At 50.2% G+C, this 22,060-nt stretch overlaps 1 protein-coding gene across 2 annotated transcripts in view; it reads left to right on the top strand.

Moving 5' to 3' along the window:
• The window catches only part of zgc:154058 (uncharacterized protein LOC795538 homolog), a 122,943-nt gene that overhangs the window by 28,338 nt on the left and 72,545 nt on the right, over positions 1–22,060 (top strand). For both annotated transcript variants that reach the window (XM_038783048.1, XM_038783046.1), the window contains exon 3: positions 1,536–1,583. In XM_038783048.1, the coding sequence (XP_038638976.1) occupies positions 1,536–1,583 (48 nt within the window). The remainder of the gene's footprint in view (positions 1–1,535; positions 1,584–22,060) is intronic.

The following is a 22,060-nucleotide window of genomic DNA, read 5'->3' as shown; positions in this document are numbered from 1 at the left end:
GTGAGGGGGGGGTGGGGGTGAGTGGGGGGGGGGGGGGGGGGGATGGGGATGGGGGGGGGGTGGGGTGGGGGGGGGTGGGGTGGGTGGGGGGGTGGGGGGGTGGGGTGGGTGGGGGGGTGGGGGGTGGTGGGGTGGGTGGGGGGGTGGGGGGGTGGGGGGTGGTGGGGGGGGTGGGGTGGGGTGGGGGGGTGGGGGTGGTGGGGGGGGTGGGGTGGGGGGGATAGGGGGGATGTGGGGGGGGGGGGTGGGGTGGGGGGGGGTGGGGGGGGGGGGTCGGAAATCCACCATCCAAACAATCTGGCCCTGTAAAAGTAGAACTTGCATTGACGTAGTGCCTGTCACCTCCTTCTCTGCAGTGTGGAGCCAGTCAGCATCCAGGTCCCACAGACTGCGACAAACCTCTCAGTTTTAGTCTTGTTGGTCGAGGGTGACTGCTGATCGGGACACCGAGAGAAGCTCCCCCCCACCCCCACCCCCGCTCTTCTTCTTTACATCCTCTTCCAAGGGCAGGTAGGATTTGGGCTAAAGTCCAACGGCACCGCTCGTAATGCAGAACCCCTTCAGCATTGCGCTAAACTGTCAACGCAGATTATACACCATCGTTTTGCAGTTAGGATCTGAACCTACACCCTACTGACATTGAGCCAAGCTGATATGATGGTATCAGTAGGATGTGAGGGCTGTTTCCAGAACAGAACATTTTGTGCGGGGATGATTCTGAAAAATGAAGTTGTACAATACGGACACTGATTGAGATCCACTGTTTAACTGAATTACCATGAACTGCCAGTTTGCAAATGGGTTATCATTATCTCTTTGATTAGGGCTTCACTGGTCCACCAGACTCTGTGTCACTCATTTATCATTGAATGCAAAACAGTAAAAGTGTCGCCTCTAGCGAGGGATTCCAGGATAGGGGGAACATCACTTCAAAAAAATAAAGTGAGACCATTTAGTGGGATGTGGAAATCGGGAAACGTCCCGCTTGCCCCCCCCCCCCCCCCCCCCCTCCCCAAACGGTATTGAGGCTGGGCGGTCAAATATAAATCTCCAAATTGAGATCGATAGACTTTTGTTAGGCAAGGCTACCAAAGGGTTGTGGAAGCAAGGTGGGCAGATGGAGCAAAAACACTGGATCAACCATGATCTAATTGAATGGCGGGTTAGGTGTGAGGGGCTGAATGGCCTTCTCCTGTTTCTACGTGCAAGGGCTAAGTGTAGTATTCTATTTTCAGTCAACCATTCAGAGTTCCTGAATTGCCAGTGATGCTGAGGTGACCAGGATAGGGACTGAGCAATCAATTGGCTGAACTCTGACTTGACCTCTGATTTGACCTCTGACTTGATCTCTGACTTGACCTCTGACTTGACCTCTGACTTGACCTCTGACTTGACCTCTGACTTGACCTCTGACTTGACCTCTGACTTGACCGCTGACTTGACCGCTGACTTGACCTCTGACTTGACCGCTGACTTGACCTCTGACTTGACCGCTGACTTGACCTCTGACTTGACCTCTGATTTGTTTTGAACAGGTATGCGGTGGCGGTGCGGAATCACCACGTGTGCCCTGTGGATAACTGGTAAGGTACCCTGGCATTTATTTTTTTGCCATTGAGTAACTGGCTAATGTTTGGGTTTTCCCATTGTACATCTGTCCTACAAATGCGATCTGCGACACCCATTCACTCGGCAGCTTCCAACATTTGTTATTAACGTAATATCGACAGGGCCTGCCTCCCTTCATCTACTGTCAGTCAACCACTTCACTACGTTTGAAGATGGCGGAACGACCTGACCGTGGAGGGGTCAATCCACAAATTTGGCTCGGAACGTCCCAGTAGGGTTGGGATTTTCCAGTCTCGCCATAGCAGGACCCGCTGTAGGGGGTGTGGTGGGCCAGCTAAATGTCCCATCGACTTTCAGTGGGACCGGAAGATCCCGGTGGCAACGAGGTCGGAAGATCCCAGCCTAAGTGTTCACTCGGGGTGAGGGTCTTTAGATACATGGGGAGGCTGGAGGGATGGGGAAGATTCTCTACGGAGGGGAGAGTTGAAATGAAATGAAAATCGCTTTATTGTCACAAGTAGGCTTCAATGAAGTTACTGTGAAAAGCCCCTAGTCACCACATTCCGGTGCCTGTCCGGGGAGGCTGGTACGGGAATCGAGCCGTGCTGCTAGCCTGCTTTAAAAGCCAGCGATTTAGCTGAGTGAGCTAAACCAGCCCCTTTGAGAGTTAGTGGAGACATTGGAAATTAGCAGGGGTTTTGATAAAATAGGGAGTAAGTGTTTCCTCTGGCTGGTGGGTTGGGAAGTGAATTCTGATTGGTAGACATGTTGTCATGGAGAATGCAGACAGAAAGAACATATACACACATTGCGCCAGTTTCAGCTCAACAAAATAAGTGGCAGTGATTCGCTGGTTCACTGCTCAGGGCAATGTCTTGACCCAGCAGAGTAGAGCTGCCTGATTTAAAGTTCAAACAATGCCTGGCGGTTAACTGTCAGTCACCATCAACTGGTGCATTCTCCGTGGCAACACCTCTACCAATCACTCAATTTGCCAATCAATCAGCACTCCCTTCTCATACTGTATCAAGATATTGTTTCCTACTGACATTGGTATTTTATTGAGAATGTCCTGGTGCAAGACGAAATGCTTCAACAAATAATGTCTATTTTGTCAGCATTATTCCATATGTTATTATTTCAGGATGATGCCAACGGTGCAGGTTCAATCCCCAAAGCAGCTCTGGTATTTCACGCAGGCCCCGTCTCCTTGCGTTGCCCCTGAGCTTGCGGAGTGATACCTCTCAAGCCATGAATTACCAGAATTGTCTCTCCCTAATGGAGGGAGAGGCCTCTGGTCCTTTGGAACAAGGGGCTAAGATGTTTTTAGGTGCGTTTTTGGAGTGGGTAGACATTTTGTCATGTTGGGGGCTTTCGCCCAGGGCTGCCTAGAGTGTTGCCGGGGGCAATACGCAGGCCCCTAATTTCCGAATATTGCTCAGTTGCAACGTCACCAGAAATTTGATTGAAATCCTATTTCTGGACAGAAGTGGGAATTTTGTTACATTTCTTGAGCAGAAAGTCCGAATATTCAGGATCAATATTGGGCCCTTCCATTGAGAGTGATGCTTCTAATTCTCCAATTCTGTTTCCAACCTTGCTTGTATTCAGTTACACCCTGACTACAATATTTTGGCTTTTCCCCTCACTTCTCCTACTTCTAGAAACGAGCAGGAGTAGGCCATTCAGCCCATCGGGCCTGTTCCGCCACTCAATGTGATCATGGCTTATTCTCTGTGTCAACGCCATAATCTTGCACTCTTCCCAATCCTCTTGATGCCTTTGGTGTCTAGAAATCTATCTATTTCTTTCTTAAGCACACTCGGTGATTGGGCCTCCACAAATTTCTGTGGTAGGGAATTCCATAGGTTCACCGTCCTCTGAATGAAGAGATTTCTCCTCATCTCAGTCCGAAACGGCCTACCCCGTATCTTGAGACTGTGACCCCTTGTTTTAGACCCTCTCCCTGCCAAAGGAGATCCTCCCCCCTCATCGACGACCATTGAAGCCCCCTGGGTGGTCCCGATGGCGTGCAGTGTAATCCTCGAGTACGTTGCTTTTGAGGGGGCGGAGCATCCCTAAACTAGCACCGCCCCCCATTCCAGTGTAAACGTGGATTCTCTGGCCGGTCACCCAATTTCGGTGTTGCCGATCGGAGAATCCCGCCCATGGTGTTTTACAGCAGAAAAACAGGCCCTTTGGCCCATCTTTTCCCTCTCTTTCCTATTCTGGACTTTCAAAAAAGTGAGCTGTGGCTGCAGTACGTCCCTTGGCAGCTGATCAGTTACTGATAAATATCTCCCATCCAAAGGTCCTGTGGCCCGGTTGGTAGCTGCCCTGCCCCCGAGCCGGAAGCTCCGGGTTCGAGTCCCACCCCAGGACTTGACGGCCAAGGAAGGTGCGTCCACAATGCGGCCAAACAGGTTGAGTGTCAACCTACAAAATCCTTCCAAACACGCCAGTGGCTGGTGGTACGAGCGGGAGAGACTCCTGGTCAGCCATGCTTGATATGAAGTGGCGCCCCCTGAAGGTACAAGCCCTCGGCGACAGATTAGCGACACGTTCCGGGAAGTATTAGCCATGGAAACAGACAAAATTCTGTCTTTTTAAAATAAAAATAATTTTTATTAAGATTTCAAAAACATATCAAAAACATAAAATAACAACAAGAAAACCGTATTAATAACAACAAAAAGAAAAAACACAATAACCCCCAAAACCAAACCCCCGCCAGTAACTACAAAAAGAAGCAACAGATAAGCACCCGGTCTATTCAATAAACACATATACACATTTCTCCCTTCCCCCGCAACAAAACCCCCCCCCCCCCCTCGGGTTGCTGCTGCTGCCGGCCTCTTTTCCTACCGTTCTGCCAGGAGGTCCAGGAAAGGCTGCCACCGCCTAAAGAACCCCTGTACTGATCCCCACAGGGTAAATTTCACCCCCTCCAGTTTGATGAACCCCGCCATATCAGAGATCCAGTCCTCCACGCTTGGGGGCCTCGCATCCTTCCACTGAAGCAAAATCCTCCGCCGGGCTACTAGGGACGCAAAGGCCAGCACACCGGCCTCTTTCGCCTCCTGCACTCCCGGCTCCACTGCAACCCCAAAAATTGCGGGTCCCCAGCCTGGCTTGACCCTGGATCCTACCACCCTCGACACCATCCTTGCTACCCCCTTCCAAAACTCCCCCATCGCTGGGCATGCCCAGAGCATATGGGCATGGTTCGCTGGGCTCCCCGAGCACCTAGCACACCTGTCTTCACCCCCGAAAAACCTACTCATCCTCGTCCCGGTCATGTGGGCCCTGTGCAGCACCTTGAACTGTATGAGGCTAAGCCTCGCACAGGAAGAGGAGGAATTCACTCTTTCCAGGGCATCCGCCCACGTCCCCTCCTCAATCTCCTCACCCAGCTCCTCTTCCCATTTACCCTTCAGCTCCTCCACCGAGGCCTCATCCACCTCCTGCATGACGTGGTACACGTCCGAAATCCTCCCCCCTCCAACCCACACCGACAAAATTCTGTCTTAATGGGGAGGGAATTGGAATCGCTCTGTCCCATTGAGAGACAAACAAATTCATCCCCATGACTCTTAAGAAGCTGTGTAATTTTCCACAGGCTTGTCGGTTTGCTGCTCCGAGCATCAGTTTGTTCCAGTGCGCTCGTAAAAAGATAACTTTGGTCTCATAGTCAGCAAACGAGCTTAAAAAGGCTGGCCGGGAGCCAGCTACCTGGGTGGTTTCAGCACCCACCCCCAACAACTGGTCTACGTGATCACCAGTCCCTCGCTAGTCAGATAGCCGGACTTGGCTTCTGATGCTGCCTTTACCACTCCGGGATATGAGCAGAGGGCTCAGGTTTGCTTCAAAAGTCAAACCTGGAGCTTTTCACATCCGTCTTGAATTTTGTAATAAACCGGCGCGTTCAGCGGTGAGCAAAGGCCAAGCAGAGTGTCTCACGAGTGGAATTGGCTCTTTGTGGTCTGAAATCAGAACAGGGACATATCACATAGACTGGATCTAAAAGGAGCTAAAGGTCCTGACGTCTGTAAGTGTGCATTTGGCGAGATGTGGGAATGTTCTTGGGGAGATGATAGCGCAGATAAGACCCGGCTAATGCTCTGAGGGGTATCTGGAGTTGAAAGCGAGTCTCAGTAATGACAACCCTGACAAATATCATTGACACGTTGTTAAAAAGAAACACCCACCTGGTTCGCGAATGCCCTTTAGGGAAGGAAATCTACCATCCTTACCTGGTCTGGCCTCCATGTCACTCCAGACCCACAGAAGTATGGTTGATTCTTAACTGCCCTCTAAAAGACCCCAGCAAGCCAATCAGCTCAAGGGCAACAAATGCTAGCCTTGAAGAGGCACCTGCCTCCCATGGAAGAATAAAGGTAAAAAATTCTTATTGTTTTGTGCAACCCCAGCATTGCGATCGCCACCTTTTAAAATGGCCGCCCGCAGGCTGCCCTCGTCCCACACGCACCACATGCCCTCTCCTTGCCACCTTATTCCACCTCATGTTTTTTTTTTTAAATTTAGATTACCCAATTATTTTTTCCAATTAAGGGGCAATTTAGCGTGGCCAATCCACCTACTCTGCACATTTTTGGGTTGTGGGGGCGAAACCCACGCAGACACGGGGAGAATGTGCAAACTCCACACGGACAGTGACCCAGAGCCGGGATCGAACCTGGGACCTCAGCGCCGTGAGGCGGTTGTGCTAACCACTAGGCCACCGTGCTGTCCTCATTCCACCTCATGTTAACCCATCCACCCCGATAGCCCTTCATACCCCACTGTAAACCCATGTCCCCCTACCCAAAACATGGCTCCTCATACACCTATGCCCGCCACATCCCCGTGGCCCTTCATCGCCCCTATGTCAACTTATTGCCAACTTAGGCAACCCATGCCCTGCCATCCACCGCCCTTTGTCTCCACTCCCTACCTGCTAACTCACCAAATAACCTTTGACAGTGCTTTGACAGCTTTATTACCTCCTTGACAATTCATTGACAGCGTGACAGTTCCTCGACAACTTTGGCCGTTCCAATACGTTTATGCACTTTTTACGCACAATCATGTTTACTTTTAACAATGCCAAAGGTCACCCTATCTTTCCCAAAGGTGTCTTGGGACCACGTCCAAATGGGGTACCCTGGCTAACCATGCGAATCCAGCACGTTGAGACCTGCTCTTACCCGGTCTAGTCTGAACACTCTGGGTTTCACCACTCCTGGTTTACCAAAATTCCACTTTAAGGCTGGTGATTTAAATGGCCAGCTCTCCCTGTAAACACCGACCTAACTCCAGTCCTGCCTCCCCCACCCCCCCCCAAAAAATAGGAAATAACAGGTTTGAGGGCAGGACTTAGAAATCCCAGCCATTTCTATTATTTTCGTGGGACAAAGAGCTTCTTGGAAGAAAATCTGGGCCATTTTTAGAGAAGGATATCAGATGACACGGTGCCGATGACCATTGTCCACCGTCTCTCAAAATCGAGGATGATGTCCTTCAGGTTTGGTGAGACCTTCGATGACGGAGGGGCCCAACTCTGGATTCAAATGTTCTTCCACAGTGGGAGCACGCTGTTGCATGCACTGTGAACAGGGCTAGGGACTAGCGTTCGGTGCCTGGAGCTTGTACAGGGGTTTGAGGACATTGTCTACTGTTTGGACATTGTGCATTAAGGGTTCAGTCTCTGAGGCCTACACAGTGGGCCAAGGGAGAAGACTGGGATGAGAGACTGACAGAGGCCTGGATAGAGTGGACGTGGAGAGGATGCATCCACTGGTAGGAGAGATTAGAAGCAGAGGGCACCATCTCAGACTAAAGGGACGGTCCTTTAAAACAGAGACGAGGAGGAATTTCTTCAGCCAGAGGGTGGTGAATCTGTGGAACTCTTTGCCGCAGAAGGATGTGGAGGCCAAATCACTGAGTGTCTTTAAGACAGAGATAGATAGGTTCTTGATTAATAAGGGGATCAGGGGTTATGGGGAGAAGGCAGGAGAATGGGGATGAGAAAATATCAGCCATGATTGAATGGCGGAGCAGACTCGATGGGCCGAGTGGCCTAATTCTGCTCCTATGTCTTATGGAGTCCACAGTGGGTTGCAGTGTAAGGCTGGGCTGCGTACACATTAGTGTTGTTTTACTGGGATGTGTACAGAGTGGGCGGGATCCTTCGGTCCCCCAGCCCTGTGTTTCACGGCGGTGGGATTCTCTACACCCGCTGCTTGTCAATCGGAGTCCCCATTGAATTTCCCCCCCTCCCCCACTCCGCCGGGAAACCCGCGGGCGTGAGGTGCCGCCAGCGGGAATAGAGTATTCCGGCCTGTGTGTTGCGGGGTACGCCTGGGATGCATTGGAATTCTGTAACTGGGACACAGCGGGTAGGAGATCGTTCTGCTCACATTAGATAACGGAGCAGCTCTGGAGAGCAGCTCCCCATCTGTTAACTGCTGGGGGAGTGAAGCGTTTGGGCGGCACACGGTTAGCACTGCTGCCTCACAGCTCCAGGGTCCCAGGTTCAATTCCGATCTTGGGTCACTGTGCGGAGTCTGCACGTCCTCCCCGTGTCTGCGTGCGTTTCCTCCGGGTGCTCTGGTTTCCTCCCACAGTCCAAAGATGTGCAGGTTAGGTGGGTCGGCCACGCTAATTACCCCTTCGTGTCCAAAGGCTAGGTGGGGTTGCGGGGATGGGATGGTGCGGGCCTGGGTAGGGTGCTCTTTCAGAGGGTTGGTGCGGATTCGATGGGCTGAATGGCCTGACTCCAACAACAGTCCTGTTGAAAATGGAACTTCCCATCACAGCTGATGTGAGCTTTCAGTGCAATGTTCAACATTTCTATTTTATTCAGCTCGCACCAATAATAAAAAGATTTTCCTAATAATTTTATTGTCACAAGTAGGCTTACATTAACACCGCAATGAAGTTACTGTGAAAAGCCCCTAGTTGCCACATTCCAGCGCCTGTTTGGAAACACTGAGGGAGAATTCAGAATGTCCAATTCACCGAACAAGCGCGTCTTTCGGGACTTGTGGGAGGAAACCGGAGCACCCGGAGGAAACCCACGCAGACACGGGGAGAATATGCAAACTCGGCACAGACAGTGACCCAAACCAGGATCGAACCTGGGACCCTGGCGCTGTGAAACAACAGTGCTAACCGCTGTGCTACCCTGCCGCCCCATGAAAGCCACTTCCACAAATTTGGCTCGAGACATTCACACGCTAACTTTATCATGGGAGGAATGATTGGCTGGGTGCTTCCTGGCCAGCACTACAAGTTTGAAAGATAACAGTCATTTCTCTGTGTGACATGAGCACAAATCAAGATTTGTGAGCAAGATTGAAAGTCAAACAAAAGTAGAAAAATATGTGTTAATAAGTTATGAATTTCTTTTTCTCAGGAGGCAGCACAGGGCTGCTGTGCCCTGAAACAATATTCAGTGTTTAAAGTGTTGTTATGTAATTTGATGGTTCCTCCCTCACCCTCGCACCCCCCCAGACGCCCGCCTCCCCCTCCCCAAACACAGTGTCCTGACCTCAGTTATCCGCTGGTTTAGCTCACTGGGCTAAATCGCTGGCTTTTAAAGCAGACCAAGGCAGGCCAGCAGCACGGTTCGATTCCCGTACCAGCCTCCCCGGACAGGCGCCGGAATGTGGCGGCTAGGGGCTTTTCACAGTAACTTCATTTGAAGCCTACTCGTGACAATAAGCGATTTTCATTTTTCATTTCATTTCATTCCGGGACTGTCAGGTTTCAAAGGGATCCATCAGCTTCTCAACAGCGGTCAGTCCGTGGGAGACGGGACAACCCGACATTCCGGAGGGAAAATTCCAGACGGGGCCCTGCAACGTAAAGGGCCCCCGCTCTTCTGCCATTATTGAAGAGATAGTGGGCGGGATTTTCCACTCTTTTTCCTCCGAGTGATGGGCCTGGTCGGAAAAACAGGATGCGGCTCGTCGGCTGGGCAGCCTTTCCCGCCATATCCTCCGCCGCTTGGATGAGCAAAACGCTGGAGGTGTGACCCAGGCCGTCACACTGGCGGGCAGACTCCGAAATTAGACTGGGAGTCGGCAAATGTTGCACCATTTTTTGAGAAGTCAATCTGTAGGTACAGCCAGCTATTAGGAAGGCATGTTGCTCATTATTGCAAGAGGATTGGAGTATAAGACCATAAGACATAGGAGTGGAAGTAAGGCCATTCGGCCCATCGAGTCCACTCCGCCATTCAATCATGGCTGATGGGCATTTCAACTCCACCTACCAGCATTCTCCCCGTAGCCCTTAATTCCTCGCGACATCAAGAATTTATCTATCTCTGTCTTGAAGCCATTTAGCGTCCCGGCCTCCACTGCACTCCGCGGCAATGAATTCCACAGGCCCACCACTCTCTGGCTGAAGAAATGTCTCCGCATTTCTGTTCTGAATTTACCCCCTCTAATTCTAAGGCTGTGCCCACGGGTCCTCGTCTCCTCGCCTAACGGAAACAGTTTCTTTGCGTCCACCCTTTCTAAGCCATGTATTATCTTGTAAGTTCTATTAGATCTCCCCTTAACCTTCTAAACTCCAATGAATACAATCCCAGGATCCTCAGCCGTTCATCATATGTTAGACCCGCCATTCCAGGGATCATCCGTGTGAATCTCCGCTGGACACGCTCCAGTGCCAGTATGTCCTTCCTGAGATGTGGGGCCCAAAACTGGACACAGTACTCCAAATGGGGCCTAACCAGAGCCTTATAAAGGCTCAGTAGCACATCGCTGCTTTTATATTCCAACCCTCTTGAGATAAATTACAACATTGCATTCGCTTTCTTAGGATGGAGGGAAGGAAGTCTTGCTGCCGTGGTACAGGGGTTTACTGAGGCCACATCTGCAAATTCCAAGCGGGCAGCATTTTCCAGTTCTGCCCAGCCTGAGACAGGATGATTTTCCCCACTGTGTGCAGTTTTGGTCTCCACCTTTCAGACGGTGACGGGTCACCAGAATTGGTCCCCAGGATGAGGAGATCGTCCTACGATGAGAGGGGCGTGTAAATTGGGTCAATATTGGCCATCTCCTAGCAACCTACAAAATTCGGAAGGGGTCTGTACGGGTGAACGCTGAGAAGATTGTTTCCGCTGGTCGGGGAAATCTAAAACACGGGAACACAGTAGATTAGGGCAGGTCCGATCATTTCGGATTGAGGTGAGGGGAAATCTCTTCACTCAAAAGGCTTTTGTGAGGCCTGACCCCAGAGAGTCATGAGTGCTACATTGTTGAATATATTTATTGCTTGGAGAGGCAGATTTTTGGTGTCTGGCGGAATTAAGGGATGGGAGGAGCGAGCAGGAAAATGGAGTTAAAGTCCCAGAATTAGACACGGCCGTATTAAATAGAGGGGCCGCTTCCATGGACCATGTGGTCTAATCCTGCTCCTGTTGCTTGAGTTCTTGCGGTTTGTACGGTTCTTCAGCGTTCCCGAGGTCTATAAGGAGTTTGGAAAACACTGGAATACTGTGTCCTGATATCCTGGGTTTTGCACAAACCATTTGCTCTTTGATACATGGGTGCAAAGGTATGAGAGTCCCCTTGGAGGCCATCAGGCCCTCTGTGCCTGTGTGAGGCTAACACCAGCAGCCTCCTGTTATCTGTACTGCTTAATTCTACGATTTTGTACCGAGATTGACATTAAATGAATCTCCAATAATTTTTCAATAAGCCATAATTATTCCAAGGTTTTGCAAGTTGTTATTGCCTGCGGTATTTACACTGTCGCTGTGCATGGCAGATTGGCCCCTAGCTGGTGCAGAATGTTTGTACAAGTATTTAATTCCTTAAAATGGGCTGAATGCCAGTGAGAGGCCATTGGGAAGGAGCCTGGAGCATTAGGGAGCATCTGCAAAATCACTAAACGTTTTCAGCCCAATTCCTCATGCGTCCCTAAAGTCTGCAAGCACTTCACGAGTTGCTGTAGCATCCCTGACTCCCACAGATCGACTCCCAGACGGTAGAGATTTTCTCTGGGCTCCTGACATTTTGGTCATGAGCTCAGGGAACGTCTCCAAATCATCCCACAGATTTCTTGAACATAAGGGAATGTCCCCAAATCCCCCCAGAGGTTTCTTGAACATAAGGGAACGTCTCCAAATGCCCCCCACAGGTTTCTTCAATATAAGGGAATGTCTCCAAATCCCCCCCCCCACAGGTTTCTTGAACATAAGGGAACATCTCCAAATCCCCCACCACAGGTTTCTTGAATATAAGGGAATGTCTCCAAATGCCCCCAGAGGTTTCGTGAACATAAAAGAATGTCTCTGATGCACAATCAATAACTCCAGAAGCGAGATTGGAGACAATTGAAGGCTTTATTGCACTAGACGTTTCCCCCAGCAGCGCAGGTACAGAAGGCAGCTGCTGGGGAGACACGGGCTCTTATACTCCGCCTTACTGGGTGGAACCAGCAGGCAGGCTTCACCCATGAAACAGCAGTCTCTGGTACCTCCCACACCAATGATCTTACAGCATATTCAGAGGTACCGTAATACCTCTAATACCGACTACCACATTCTCCAAATCCCCCACAGGTTTCTTGAACATAAGGGAACGTCTCCAAATGGTCACACAAGCTTCTTCCATATGAGAAAGGGCGGGATTTTCCACCCCCCCTCCCGCCACATGTTCCGCAAAGGCGGAGGCGGCCTGCCATTGGTCGGCAGCGGGACCTTCCGATTCCGCCGTTGTCAATGGGGTTTCCCGTTGAATGTACCCCTCGTTGCCGGGAAACCCGTGACGGGGGTGCGCTGTCGCCGAGACTGGAAGATCCCGCCAGAAAATTCTGGCCACCGTCTCTTGGTTCTCACCCAGGCTTCCTGAATATGAGGGAATGTCTCCAAATTCTGAATGAGCCAAAGTAAAGTTGAACATTACAAAACTGTGAAATCAGCCCCGACATACAGTGGGGGGGGGGGGGGGGGGGGGGGGAATGTAAATTATTTCACTTCTTCTTAAAAGAGGGTATTTATGGACGGATAAAAATAGATAGGGGGCGCGATTCTCCGCCCCCCACGCCAGTTGGGAGAATAGCGGGAGGGCCTCCCGACATGTTTCACGCCCTCCCGCTATTCTCCCCCCTCTCCACACCCGACCCACGACACGAATCGCCGCTCGACGTTTTTTACGGCGAGCGGCGATTCTCCGCGGCCGATGGGCCGAGCGGCCGGGCCTTCACGCCCGTTTTTTCAAGGCAGCAAACACACCTGCTCGCTGCCGTCGTAAAAACGGGCGCTGGATGCCCGTTTGGGGCGGGAGCACCACCGTTGTGCTCGGGAGGGGACAGGCCCGCGATCGGTGCCCACCGATCGTCGGGCCTGCGTCCAAAAGGGACGCACTATTTCCCCTCCGCCGCCCGACAAGATCAAGCTGCCACATCTTGTCGGGCGGCTGTGGAGAAATGCGGAACCGCGCATGCGCGGGTTGCGGCAATGGCGTGATGACGTCACCCGCGCATGCGCGGGTTGGTGCCGGCCGCGCGTCATCTTGGCGCGCGGCCTTAACGACGGTCGTTAAGGCCGCGACGCCATGATTCCCGGGGTCCCGCTCCTAGCCCTGATGGGGGGGGGGGGAGAATCGTGTCCCGGGAACGGGCATGAAGGCTGCCGTGAAACACAGCCAGTTTCACGGCAGCCTTTACGACTCTCCGCATTTGCAGAGAATCTCGCCCAGGGAATGTGGGCTTCCTAAACAGATAGGAGTTATAGTGGTGCAGTGGGGAATGGTCCTACCTCTGAGCCAGGGGCTCTCTGTTTGAATCTCACCCCGGGTCTTTATGGCCAAGGAAGGCAGGTTTGGAACGAGGCCAAACAGGCTGAACATCAACCTCCAAAACCCTCCCAACACCCACCAATGGCAGGCGGTAAGGGCGGGACAGATTCCTGTCATCGTAAGGGCGTTGGAGCACCTACCCTCACCATCCATAGCTCCAGGCTACCACACGCCTGTAAACATGTACGTTGCCACGGCAACCCGGTCCTCCTGAGCGAACTTTAATACGCGCCGCCGTCATTTGGGTCACTGGGGTTTATAAATAGAAGCGCGGAGAACATAAAAGCGAGAAGGTCACCGGGTCATTTTGCAAAACCACTGGTTGGGCTTCAGCTGGAGATATTGTGGACAACTCTGGGTCCGCACGTTCAGAGAAGGTGTAAATTAGTCATTAGCAAGGGTACAGGGTTACAAAGGTATTACCAAAGTCATAGAATGTTTACAGCACAGAGGGAGATGCAATTCTCCCCAAAACCACTCTGAGGGTGGTCTCGCACCGCGTTTCCCCCGGGGTGTGTCGGCGTGATCCAGATCGTAATCCCCCTCCTCAGAAATTCTTTTGTGGGGGGGAGGGGGGGGGGGCGTGTTTTGCACCAGCACTGAGAGAGGCGGGGCCTAAACCTGCCGGCAAGCCTGGTTTCACAGAGATTGGGGGGGGGGGGGCCTTTTAAAGGACGCCCCAATCTCAACCTCCACCCCACACCACCATGATCGGCATCGGGGCTTCAGGGACCCTCCACCACCATCCTCACCAGCATCAACCCCCCTCTACCCCCACCCCCAAGGATTGCCGGCATTGGGGCCCTCCCAATGGGTCTCCGTTCAGGCCCCCCCCCTAATTGCCGGTACTAGCACCCCCTCCCCGGGTGAGCAACACCTCGCTCAAGGGTTGCCAAATTCCCCACCCTTCTGGCCCCCCCCCCCCCCCCCCCCCCCCCTTCATGCCACCTTTCAGGCCCGGCCCCTTTAAAGCCCCATTCCATAACAATACCAGGACGGCACTGCGCCCTGGCACCCCGACAGTACCAACCTGATTCCCGCCGGATTCACTTTGCACCGGCGGTGGGCGAGTACCGGGATCCGGGGAAATCAGATTTCAAATAGTCCCGGCATATTTAAATTCGGGCTTTCACGTTTCATCAGCTACAGCAAGTCGGGAGCGCCGCGCATTGTTTGGCACCTGGCGCAGATCCCGTTTCGGGTCTCTCCTGCTATTATCCCGATTCCACGGGATTTGTGCCGGCGGGAGGAGAATCGGCCCCATTTTGTTTATTCCAGATCGCTACACGAGCATCTGACTTGGCCCCACTCTCCCGCCTTTTCCCCATAACCACTCACGATTTTTAACATTTTCCATTAAACCCCTTAATTCCCTCTTCAATACAAAGAAGAGGCCCAGCTTCTCCGATGTATCCATGTCAAGAACGTTCCTCATCCCTGGAATCATTCCTGTGGATCCTTTCTGCACCGTCTCTAATGCTGTTACATCCTTCCTAAAGTACAGGTCCTCCCGTTCTACCCGCCTGTATGTGTCCTTTGGAAATTCACCAACAATCCTCCTCATGGTTCACAACACTTCCATGTTTCGTGGCATCCACAGATTTTGAAATTGTGTCCTGTGCACCCAAGAATAGGTCATTAACCTATATCAAGAGAAGCAGAGGCCCTCACAACAACCCACAAATCTTCCTCCAGTCCGAAAAAATAAACTCCTCTCTCTTTCCTGTCTCTCAGCCAAATTCCTCTCCATGGCCGTCAATGCCCCATTTATTCCATGGGCCACAACCTTTGCTGACACGCAAGCCTATTCTGTGCCACTTTATCGAAAGCCTTTTGGAAGTCCATATACACCGCATCCACCGCATTTTCCTCATCAGCCCTCTCCTCATTAAAAATTTTCACTCCAGTTAGTTTGACACGATTTTCCTACCACAAATCCACGGTGGCTTTCCTTAATTAATCCAGACTGCTCGTTTTGCCCTGAATGATCATTTCTACAAACTCTCCCAACACTGAGGAGAGACGGACTGGTCTAGTTTCTGGGCTTATCCTTGTTATCTTTTTTTGAATAAAAATGTTATCGTTTACAATTCTTCAGTCCTCTATCATTGTCTACCACCCCCCCCCCCCCCCCCCCCCCCCCCCCCCGCCTAAGGAGAATTCGAAAACAATGTCATTTTACCCCAGCTTGCCTAACTAATACCTCCTCCTTGTCAGTGTTTAACCATCCAGTGTCTCAACAACCTCCTCTTTCACTACAGTTTAGTCAGCATCTTCAGCCTTGGTAATGATGAAACATACTCATTTGCTTGTTCACTCAAGGCCCCAGCATCCATGTGTGAATCCCATAGGCAAAGGAGCAGAATTAGGCCGTTCAGCCCATCGAGTCATTCTATCATGGCTGATCCCCATTTTCCTGCCTTCTCCCCATAATTCCTGATCCTTGGCCTCACTCCTCTCACTATTTATGAGCCTTTTGGAGCCTCTCTTGTTAGCTGCCTGTCTTTTCTCATACCCTCCCTTTGCTTCTCTTATTTCCTTTTTGACTCTCCCTCCTTGGATCCTCTAAATTCAGCCTAGTTCTCAACTGTGTTAGCCTCTTGGAATCTGTCATATGCACCTCCTTTCTGTTTCACCCCAATCTCTCCCTCTTTTGTCATCTTGGATTGGATTGGATTTGTTTATTGTCACGTGTACCGAGGTACAGTGAAAAGTATTTTTCTGCGAGCAGCTCAACAGATCATTAAGTACATGGGAAGAAAAGGGAATAAAAGAAAATACATAATAGGGCAACACAAGATATACAATGTAACTATGTAAGCATTGGCATCGGGTGAAGCATACAGGGTGTAGTGTTAATGAGGTCAGTCCATAATAGGGCCATTTAGGGAATCTGGTAACAGCGGGGAAGAAGCTGTTTTTGAGTCTGTTCGTGCGTGTTCTCAGACTTCTGTATCTCCTGCCCGATGGAAGAAGTTGGAAGAGTGAGTAAGCCAGGTGGGAGGGATCCTTGATTATGCTGCCCGCTTTCCCCAGGCAGCGGGAGGTGTAGATGGAATCAATGGATGGGAGGCAGGTTCGTGTGATGGACTGGGCGGTATTCACGACTCTTTGAAGTTCCTTGTGGTCCTGGGCCGAGCAGTTGCCATAGCAGGCTGTGATGCAGCCAGATAGGGTGCTTTCTATAGTGCATCTGTAAAAGTTGGTAAGGGTTAATGTGGACATGCCGAATTTCCTTAGTTTCCTGAGGAAGTATAGGCGCTGTTGTGCTTTCTTGGTGATAGCGTCGACGTGGGTAGACCAGGACAGATTTTTGGTGATGTGCACCCCTAGGAATTTGAAACTGCTCACCATCTCCACCTCGGCCCTGTTGATGCTGACAGGGGTGTGTACAGTACTTTGCTCCCTGAAGTCAATGACCAGCTCTTTAGTTTTGCTGGCATTGAGGGAGAGATTGTTGTCGTTACACCACTCCACTAGGTTCTCTATCTCCCTCCTGTATTCTGACTCGTCGTTATTCAATATCCGGCCCACTATGGTCGTTTCGTCAGCAAACTTGTAGATGGAGTTGGAACCAAATTTTGCCACGCAGTCGTGTGTGTACAGAGAGTAGAGTAGGGGGCTAAGTACGCAGCCTTGCGGGGCCCCGGTATTGAAGACTATTGTGGAGGAGCTGTCATTGTTTACTCTTACTAATTGTGGTCTATGGGTCAGAAAATCGAGGATCCAGTTGCAGAGTGGGGAGCCAAGTCCTAGGTTTTGGAGCTTTGATATGAGCTTGGCTGGGATTATAGTTTTGAAGGCGGAGCTGTAGTCAATAAATAGGAGTCTGATGTAGGAGTGGCTTTGTTCAAGGGATATATTTCCAAGTCAGGATGGTGAGCGGTTTGGAGGGGAACTTGCAGGTGTTGGTGCTCCCCTGTGCCTGCCACCCGTGTCCCTCGAGGTGGTCGAGGGTGCGGATTTGGAAGGTCTAAGGAGTCTTGGTGAGTTGCTGCAGTGCATCTTGTAGACGGTGCACACGGCTGCCACTGTGCGCCGGTGGTGGAGGGAGTGAATGTTTGTGGATGGGGTGCCAATCGAACAGGCTGCTTTTTCCTGGATGGTGTCGAGCTTCTTGAGTGTTGTTGGAGCTGCGCTCATCCAGGCAAGTGGAGATTATTCCATCACACTCCTGGCTTGTGCCTTGTAGATGGTGGACAGGTTTTGGGAAGTCGGGAGGTGAGTTACTCTCCGCAGGATTCCCAGCCTGTGACCTGCTCCTGCACAGTATTTATATGGCTGGTCCAGTTTGGTTTCTAGTCAGTGATAACGACCCCCCCCCCCCCCCCCCCCCCCCCCTCTCCGGGTTTTGATGGTGGGGATTCAGTGATGATAATATCATTGAATGTCAAGGAGAGATAACCGAGGGCAGACAACAAGATTCTCTCTTGTAGGAGATGGTCATTGCCCGGCACATGTGCAGCACAAATGTAACTTTCCACTTGTCTGTCCAAGCCTGGATATTGTGCAGATTTTGCTGTGATTTGGACAGGGATTGCTTCAATTTGTTGCAGTTAATCATTGTACACACATTACACATGGCATCAAGTCACCTTGATACTTGCAGCCTGGATTCAGTATTATTAGCGAATATCTAATGAAATAACTTCAAATTCTCCACAAGTTCACTTAATGATACTGAACCTGTCTCAACTTGTCCTCTTTATATCTGTGCCAATCGCTGAGTGCAATAAAACTGAGACCAATGGAAATTAGAAAGAGAAAGTGCTGAAAACACACCAACCGGATCAGTGAGTGAGAGAGCAAAGAGATTTCCATCTCACACAAAATCCTTTCCAAAACTGGATGCAAATGAACAGGTTTTTTAAAAAACAATAAAGTGGGGGAGAAAACACACACTCATACACTCACACTCTCACAGACACTTACACTCCTATACACTCACACACACAAACACTCATACACACACAATACACACACTCATACACTCACACTCTCACAGACACTTACACTCCTATACTAAATTTAAACTAATTCAGCAGGGGCATGGGAACCTGGATTGTAGTTTTGGGGTACGGGAGATTGAGAGTATAGAGGTCAGGAGCACAGATTTGACTTCGCAGGAGGGTGCCAGTGTTCAGGTAGGTGGTTTGAAGTGTGTCTACTTCAATGCCAGGAGTGTACGAAATAAGGTAGGGGAACTGGCAGCATGGGTTGGTACCTGGGACTTCGATGTTGTGGCCATTTCAGAGACATGGATAGAGCAGGGACAGGAATGGTTGTTGCAGGTTCCGGGGTTTAGGTGTTTTAGTAAGCTCAGAGAAGGGGGCAAAAGAGGGGGAGGTGTGGCGCTGCTAGTCAAGGACAGTATTACGGTGGCGGAAAGGATGCTAGATGGGGACTCTTCTTCTGAGGTAGTATGGGCTGAGGTTAGAAACAGGAAAGGAGAGGTCACCCTGTTGGGAGTTTTCTATAGGCCACCTAATAGTTCTAGGGATGTAGAGGAAAGGATGGCGAAGATGATTCTGGAAAAGAGCGAAAGTAACAGGGTAGTTGTTATGGGAGACTTTAACTTTCCAAATATTGACTGGAAAAGATATAGTTCGAGTACATTAGATGGGTCATTCTTTGTACAATGTGTGCAGGAGGGTTTCCTGACACAATATGTTGACAGGCCAACAAGAGGCGAGGCCACATTGGATTTGGTTTTGGGTAATGAACCAGGCCAGGTGTTAGATCTGGAGGTAGGTGAGCACTTTGGAAACAGTGACCACAATTCGGTGACCTTTACGTTAGTGATGGAAAGGGATAAGTATACCCCGCAGGGCAAGAGTTATAGCTGGGGGAAGGGCAATTATGATGCCATTAGACATGACTTAGGATGTGTTGGTTGGAGAAGTAGGCTGCAAGGGTTGGGCACACTGGATATGTGGAGCTTGTTCAAGGAACAGCTATTGCATGTTCTTGATAAGTACGTACCAGTCAGGCAGGGAGGAAGGGGTCGAGCGAGGGAACCGTGGTTTACCAAAGAAGTGGAATCTCTTGTTAAGAGGAAGAAGGAGGCCTATGTGAAGATGAGGCGTGAAGTTTCAGTTGGGGCGCTTGATAGTTACAAGGAAGCGAGGAAGGATCTAAAGAGAGAGCTGAGACGAGCAAGGAGGGGACATGAGAAGTCTTTGGCAGGTAGGATCAAGGAAAACCCAAAAGCTTTCTATAGGTATGTCAGGAATAAAAGAATGACTAGGGTAAGAGTAGGGCCAGTCAAGGACAGTGGTGGGAAGTTGTGTGTGGAGGCTGAGGAGATAAGCGAGATACTAAATGAATACTTTTCGTCAGTATTCACTCAAGAAAAAGATAATATTGTGGAGGAGAATGCTGAGACCCAGGCTATTAGAATAGATGGCATTGAGGTGCGTAGGGAAGAAGTGTTGGCAATTCTGGACAAGGTGAAAATAGATAAGTCCCCGGGGCCGGATGGGATTTATCCTAGGATTCTCTGGGAAGCTAGGGAAGAGATTGCTGAGCCTTTGGCTTTGATTTTTAGGTCATCATTGGCTACAGGAATAGTGCCAGAGGACTGGAGGATCGCAAATGTGGTCCCTTTGTTCAAGAAGGGGAGTAGAGATAACCCCGGTAACTATAGGCCGGTGAGCCTAACGTCTGTGGTGGGTAAAGTCTTGGAGAGGATTATAAAAGATACGATTTATAATCATCTAGATAGGAATAATATGATTAGGGACAGTCAGCATGGTTTTGTGAAGGGTAGGTCATGCCTCACAAACCTTATCGAGTTCTTTGAGAAGGTGACTGAACAGGTAGACGAGGGTAGAGCAGTTGATGTGGTGTATATGGATTTCAGTAAAGCGTTTGATAAGGTTCCCCACGGTCGGCTATTGCAGAAAATACAGAGGCTGGGGATTGAGTGTGATTTAGAGATGTGGATCAGAAATTGGCTAGTTGAAAGAAGACAGAGAGTGGTAGTTGATGGGAAATGTTCAGAATGGAGTTCAGTTACGAGTGGCGTACCACAAGGATCTGTTCTGGGGCCGTTGCTGTTTGTCATTTTTATAAATGACCTAGAGGAGGGCGCAGAAGGATGGGTGAGTAAATTTGCAGACGACACTAAAGTCGGTGGAGTTGTAGACAGTGCGGAAGGATGTTGCAGGTTACAGAGGGACATAGATAAGCTGCAGAGCTGGGCTGAGAGGTGGCAAATGGAGTTTAATGTGGAGAAGTGTGAGGTGATTCACTTTGGAAAGAATAACAGAAATGCGGAATATTTGGCTAATGGTAAAATTCTTGGTAGTGTGGATGAGCAGAGGGATCTCGGTGTCCATGTACATAGATCCCTGAAAGTTGCTACCCAGGTTGATAGGGTTGTGAAGAAGGCCTATGGTGTGTTGGCCTTTATTGGTAGAGGGATTGAGTTCCGGAGCCATGAGGTCATGTTGCAGTTGTACAAAACTCTAGTACGGCCGCATTTGGAGTATTGCGTACAGTTCTGGTCGCCTCATTATAGGAAGGACGTGGAAGCTTTGGAACGGGTTCAGAGGAGATTTACCAGGATGTTGCCTGGTATGGAGGGAAAATCTTATGAGGAAAGGCTGATGGACTTGAGGTTGTTTTCGTTAGAGAGAAGAAGGTTAAGAGGTGACTTAATAGAGGCATACAAAATGATCAGAGGGTTAGATAGGGTGGACAGCAAGAGCCTTCTCCCGCGGATGGAGGTGGCTAGCACGAGGGGACATAGCCTTAAATTGAGGGGTAATAGATATAGGACAGACGTCAGAGGTGGGTTTTTTACGCAAAGAGTGGTGAGGCCGTGGAATGCCCTACCTGCAACAGTAGTGAACTCGCCAACATTGAGGGCATTTAAAAGTTTATTGGATAAGCATATGGATGATAAGGGCATAGTGTAGGTTAGATGGCCTTTAGATTTTTTCCATGTCGGTGCAACATCGAGGGCCGAAGGGCCTGTACTGCGCTGTATCATTCTATGTTCTATACACTCACAAACGCACACACACACACACACACACAAAGACTCACACACACACTCTCACACTTACACTCCTATACACTCTCACTCTCACAAATACACACAGAAACACACGCACACACACTCACAGACACTTACACTCCTATACACACACACACACACACACACACACACACACTCACACACACTCATACACACACAATACACACACTCATACACTAACACTATCACAGACACTTACACTCACACACACAAACACTCATACACACACAATACACACACTCATACACTCACACTCTCACAGACACTTACACTCCTATACACTCACAAACGCACACACACACTCTCACACTTACACTCCTATACACTCTCACACTCACAAATACACACAGAAACACACACACACACTCTCACAGACACTTACACTCCTATACACTCACACACACAAAAACACTCACACACACACACACTCATACATTCACACTATCACAGACACAACACTCCTATAATGAAGGGGAAAGTTTAAGGGAGATGTGCGTGGAAAGCTTTTTACGCAGAGGGTGGTGGGTGCCTGGAATGCTTTACCAGTGGAGGTGGTAGAGGCGGGCACGATAGCATCATTTAAGAGGCATCTTGACAGGTATATGAACGGGCGACAACAGAGGGAAGTAGA

The sequence above is a fragment of the Scyliorhinus canicula genome, chromosome 22 (genome assembly GCF_902713615.1).
Source record: "Scyliorhinus canicula chromosome 22, sScyCan1.1, whole genome shotgun sequence".
NCBI lineage: Eukaryota > Metazoa > Chordata > Chondrichthyes > Carcharhiniformes > Scyliorhinidae > Scyliorhinus > Scyliorhinus canicula.
This window is presented reverse-complemented; position numbering and strand designations above follow the sequence as displayed.